General features: G+C 47.4%; 1 protein-coding gene across 6 annotated transcripts in view; it reads left to right on the top strand.

The window, feature by feature from the left end:
- Nucleotides 1-6,166, top strand: part of SNX14 (sorting nexin 14) — a 152,241-nt gene that overhangs the window by 43,693 nt on the left and 102,382 nt on the right. For all 6 annotated transcript variants that reach the window (XM_019520390.1, XM_019520391.1, XM_019520388.1 and 3 more), the window contains one exon: nt 2,560-2,716. In XM_019520390.1, the coding sequence (XP_019375935.1) occupies nt 2,560-2,716 (157 nt within the window). The remainder of the gene's footprint in view (nt 1-2,559; nt 2,717-6,166) is intronic.

Below are 6,166 nucleotides of genomic sequence, written 5' to 3' on the forward strand. Positions count from 1 at the left end.
CCTGGCCACGTCGTTCATCCCCATGTACATGACAACCATGGGGTACTGGTCTGCAGGTTGGATGTAGGCCAGGATCCTCTCCATGATGTCCCTAACCCGAGCCCAAGGCATGAAGCAGACCTGTCACGCCGTGGGGTCAGGCCGACAGATGGGACCTTCCAGTTCTCATAGGATGGACTCTCCGATGACGAGGACCTGGTGTTTCTTCCTGCTGGTGTTCACTCTCTGCCCATTCTTTGTCATGTGGGGAATGGCATCGTCCCCGCCGGAGCCAATTTCTCTGTCTTTCTCCATCACAGCTGCCAGGATGTTGAACCTGTTCCCCAGGTGAACCTGGGGAGTTTTCACCACTCTAGGCCTAGCAGCTCTGGATTTGGACACCTTCTGCCACTCCTGCGCTGGATACGTCTCCTGTGGGGGGCTGTACAGTGGGCGACCAGGCCTGCAGAGAACAGAGATAGGCATCAATTTCATCCTCTGCATCCCTGACCCCCCTCAGCCTGGAGCTCCCTCACCTGCTCCTCCAGGGCCCTAAGTCATGCACAGGAGGGCCAGGCAAGGGGACCACGAGGCCCCACCCCCCAGGACCCCACCAAGCCTCCCCCCACAGACAGGGGGGCAAGGGGCCACCGATCCCACCATGAGCTCTGTCTGGGTGGAGGCCTCAGAATAGCCCATGGCAGGCGGCAGCGCCCAGGCAGGGCCCCTGGCAGCTGCACTCTGCGTCTGCACCATGTCTGCAGAGCTGTGCCTGCTGCTTTTGCTCACTGGAGGTGCTGCTCTGGGCAGCTACCTCACAGCCACCTTATGCGAAGGCAAACACCGGTGCCCCCTTACAGAGCACGCCTGTTTGCTCACGCTGCCCACGCGTGACTCCCTGTTGGGAGAGCTAAGAGGGCCCCGGAGAGCTTCCCTTCCGGATCCTCCTCAGCTGCGCTGTACCCTCTGCCCCACTTACCTTAAGGGGAAATCAGCTGTTGCTGCCCCTGCCGCTGTCTCCTCCGCAGCTGCTGCCTTCACCACCGAGGTAAGGTGTGTACACATGGCACATGTGCACCCTGCTCCCTCTGCTCCTGCTCCGCAACTGCCGGGGGAATTTCAAACTCCAGCTTTTTGGCAGCAGCTGTGAGAGGGTTAACAGCTTTAGCTACAAGAAGAGGAACTGACTGTCCCTTCTGCAAGCTCAGGATAGAGCCAGCCATTACAACATCCCTATACCTTCATTTTAGCACAGAAATCTGCTTTTGAGCTTAAAACATCCACCCCAGTTTTGGAGGGCTACTCTTTGGCAAAGGTGTGTTCACTGTATGCTGATGACAGTGTATAGCTGTAGCAAATAGCTGCATAAAACTACAGAGCAGTGCCAGCTGTTTACTTCACCTTTTTATTTCAAAGGCCGCTGCTTCTCCAGCAGCTGTCTGGGCCTGCCCATGATTGCCAGTTGAGTAAAGAAAGGGCACCCTTTGAAGTAAAAGCTGCAGCAAACAGCTGAACTGCTTGGTTTGCTGGGGGGGGGGGGTTTCTTATTATTTGGCAAGCTGCTGTGACTTGAATGGGTTGCAACCCACTTGGATATGGATATGTACTGCGTAAGACTCTCAACTGACTGTTGGTGAAATTGCATGCTTACCATGATTGGTTTTTATACAGATTCTTGTGCGCTAAAAGCGCAATTTACATCTTTCTGGGTTTTTTTAAATTCTCAGGTATTTGTTCAGCATGCAGTACATGTTTACCACTTCTTGGCAGAGTCTAGGCCATATTAATTCAATGCAACAAGGTGTGAATTATTACCACCCATTTTAGTATTTGAAATGATTTAATGGGATTATAAAATCTTTCTTGCTAATTAAGATGCAGAGCCTCCGCCTACTAAAATGTGTTTTTCTTTCTCCAGAAACAGCTGTTGATATGTGGGTACTTTTTTTGCAGTGCTTCTGGCAGAATGGCCCATTGTCAGATTTAGTTTAAGCACCATGTACGACTTTTAAGTGATGAATTACTTGCCCTTCTTTGCTTTGGAAGAGCAGCTTGAGATATTCAAGTATGCCCTAAGAAGGAAACTGCTTGTATGTTGAGATTAAATAAATGGTGAAGGCTCCAATCTTAAATTGTGTTTGACAAGCCAATAAATAAAAGTCTAGTCTTGGAAGACATATTGAGGCAAGAGCTAAAGGAGAGGAGCTCGGAGACGATATGGTTTACTTCACCTACTTACTAATAAGTTGAAGAATCTTATAGGACTATACAACATGGCATTACTTCAGTGAAGACCATTTTTTTTATTTTTATGTAAGAAGGTTTCATTTTTACATAAACTAATAGAAATGATTCTATTAATTGTTCAGAACAGAATTATGCTTCAGAATCTAAGCCAAGGTTACTTTGTTTAATAGTTATGAATTTGTGGAACTTGGACAATTGAATGTATGGCAATAATATTACCATCCTAATGCCATATATCAAAAAAGAAAGTGATGTTAAACCTGGTGAAATGCTAGGGGGAGGAAATGGAACTTTTTAGCTGTTTGTTTTTGTTGTTTTTTTTTTAACTTGCAGTGCAAAATGCAGAATTTTTACAACAGGCTGCTTTAGAAGAATATGGACCAGAGCTCCATGCGGCTTTAAGAAGTCGAAGAGATGAACTCCACTATTTAAGGAAGCTTACTGAGATGCTTTTCCCTTATATTTTGCCCCCAAAAGCAATGGAGTGCAGGTAAAAAAAAAAAAAAAAAAAAAAAAAAAAAAAAAAAAAAAAAAAAAAGGATTACAGGTTGCACTGTTGATGCATTCTGTTGCAGTTCTTTACAGTATTAGTAAAGTTAATTTGAATGTCTTCCCAAGGCAGCGATTTAGTTAAAATTCCTATATTAAATCCAGGTTGCAGTGTTGTATTTAGTAGCCATGTTGGTCTGAGACAAAGAAACACAAAGCTCTAGAATTCTTGGCTCGGAGACGATACCTTTTATTAAACCAACTAGACCAACTAAGAAATGTCTTAGTTGGTCTAATAAAAGGTATAATTCCTGTACGAAGATTTCTACAGTTTTTTGGATTTCTTACATTAAATCCAAAAGCCCATAACAGTTATACATGACTAAGCAAGCATTCTAAAATACTGTAGTATTATAACAAATATGAATTAGATGCACTGTTATAGCCTTTAGTGATTATACTCAAACAGTAACATTATTATAAGCAATGATAAGTTTCAATTATAATAACGTAAGAATTCTTGTCAGTATGGCTCTGTTGCAGAGCTCTTAGGTGCCCTGCGACTGAGAGCAGAAACGGCTCGGGAGAGACCCCTAGTGGCGAGAAGGGGGAAGCTCAGCTGCTGGTCACCAGGACTGCGCAGGTGCTAGTTGCCCTAGCAACCAGGGAAACCTAGAGACAGGAAGGGGCAGAGCTTAGCCCTTCTTAAGCCCAGGCAGAAGGCCAGGAGGGCAGTTTCCCTCTGGCGGCTGAGGGAGGAGGAACTCAGCCAGCACAAAAGGGGAGAACTCTGACGGTGGGAACATCCCCTGGTTCCTGCTGGGGGTTGATGCGCTCTCTTGCTCCCTGGTAGGGACGGATTCTTATTTGTGACCAGAACGGTCTAGCTTTTATGTTGTAGCCCGGGGGGGCTTTGTGTTCTTGTGTCTGTTGTTTTGACCGGAGGACTGGGTGAGACTGTTAGAAGTTGGAGGAGGCCTCGTAGGGATTCCACAGTAGCGTGGAGGTTCCTGGCGCTGGAGAGGGCGCAGCATTGTTTGGGGTGCGTGGGCCTCAGCCCCGACTGAAGGGGGCAGCGAGGAGCCCAGAGTTGGCACGGGCTAGAAGTCCCAAAATGGGTAGCGCAGGACAGGCTAGAAGGTGCCAGTAGGGGCGCAGGCTGTGAGACGAGCTAGAGGGCGCCAGTCAGGGTTCAGGCTGAGGTATAAGCCAGAGACCGTCCGCGCGGCGCAGAGAGTAGGACAGACCTGAACAACACCAGATACATCTGCGAGGCTTGGGCTGCGGTATAAGGGGAGGAAAGGAGCTGCATATAGTGCCTCAGGCACCGAGACAGAAAATAGGCAGCCTCCCGTTTGGTTAAGATCTTCCAATCAAGCAAATAACAAGGCATGGCAGGTGAGAAGGCAGGCGGTTGGCCCTTGATCGGTGTTGTGGGACCATGAATAGATGGCCCCGGCGAGGCACAACTGTCACAGGCTCCAATACAACTTCTCTGACACGATCAATGAACGCTTCTATATTAGTGTTTTTATCCCCCCCAGATTCTTTCATTACAGTGGCTCTCTCACGCTTTCCTCCGCCTCCCCCATGAGTTGTTGATTCCCAGAATCTAGTTTACATTTGTACATAATAGTACACCATCGAACATTTTGCTTATTGTATAACTACATGGACCTTCCTTACTATGAATAACTTTGTCAATATGCCAACCTTAACTTTGAATTTCTTTTCTGTGAAGCAACCAAGCAACTTGATTTGGAAGACTGAATTCTTACAAAATCAGTGGTATTTGGAATATTCTATATCTAAAGGACAGTTAATCAAGGGAATGGAAAAGGGAATTGAAAGTGGAGCTTCTGTACTTGCTCCATTTCCATGTTGTTCTTTTGTGTCCTTAAGCCAAATCATTAGGTAAAAAGCAAACAAGTGAAAATCGAATCATTTTGTTACTGTCTTCAACTCGCCGTGAAGGCTTGGTGTGCTTGTTCTACATATTAGGCTGAGCATAGGAACAATGTTAAATCTGGAATGCTGTTGTCTTCCCCCCCCACACGCCAATTAAGGATGCTGCTGCAGACTGAGGTAAGAGTTGGGTGATATACCAGAGCTGGGCCATGGTAGCTAAGGGAGTCAATGGCCCATTAACGAACCATTGTTCATTATTTCGCAGGTGTTTAAAAATCATCTCCCCTTTTTAATGGTCTTTCCACTAATTAAGCTAACCTATTTTTAGAGCAATTTTGCTCTCTGCTAAGGCCTCCTGTGTTGCAGCTGGTGCTGCTCGGCCTTTCCACCCTATGCCCAGGACACTCATTTTAATTTGCATTGGCCAGCCAGGACTAGCCTCCAAAATCCAGAACTATTTCTGGCAAAAGAGGGGACATAGGGTCACCCTATACATAATGGGAATGTTATGTTGGGCGCTATTTTGTTCCAGGTAGATGAAGCTTTCATAGACATGAGGGGCTGGAAGGGACTTCGTGAGATAGGATCCAGCCCTGCCACCGTAGGTGAGAAGTCAGCTGGGATCAAGTGATCCCAGCAAGAAAAATATCTCAGTGTTTTTCAAAAAAAAAAAAAGAGTCCCCCCAGAGGTGGTGCAAACACCTACTCTGGAGTCTGTTCCAGACCCTGGACACACACATCGTAAAGAACTTTTTTCTTGCGTCTAGTCTAAATCAGCCTTCCTGGAGTTTATGGCTATTAGACCTTGTTATCCCTTGGGGAGCTCTGGTGAACAGCTGTTCTCCCAGGTCCTGATGTACCCCTCTTATGTAATTGTAGGTTGCTACCAAGTCCTCCCTGACCCTTCTTCTCTTCTCCGGACTGAAGAGTCCCAAGTCCCTCATCCTCTCCTTGTCCGGCCTGCCCTTCAGGCGTTGGATCATACGAGTGGCTGTCCTCTAGACTCTCAAGCTTTTCCACATCCCTCCTGAAGTGGGGGGCCCAAACCTGGACACATTATTCCAGCTGTGGTCTCACCAGGGCCAAGTAAAGCAGGAGGATGAATGACATCTCTGGTTTTGCTTGAGATACATCAGTAGATGCATCCCAGAGTTTGATTTGCTTTGCCAGCCACAGCATTGCATTGCTGACTCATATTGTGGTCAGTCAGGACCACCCCCAAGTCTGTTTCGGTCATAGTTTCTAGTGTCGGAAGGGACCTGAGCAGATCATCTAGTCCGGCCCCCTGCCATGGCAGGAAAGAGTACTGGGGTCAAACGACCCCAGCAAAGTGTTCGTCTAACCTCCTCTTAAAAACCCCCGAGAGGAGCCTGCACCACCTCTCTTGGAAGTTGGTTCCAGACCCTAGCCGCCCTGACCGTGAAATAGCGCCTCCTGATGTCTAACCTAAACCTACCCTCTGCCAGCTTGTGACCGTTATTCCTGGTCACTCCTGGCAGTGCTCGGGGGAACAGTGACTCCCCCAATGCCTGCTGATCCCCCC

The sequence above is a fragment of the Gavialis gangeticus genome, unplaced genomic scaffold (assembly GCF_001723915.1).
Source record: "Gavialis gangeticus isolate Ggan-Ray unplaced genomic scaffold, GavGan_comp1, whole genome shotgun sequence".
Lineage (NCBI taxonomy): Eukaryota > Metazoa > Chordata > Crocodylia > Gavialidae > Gavialis > Gavialis gangeticus.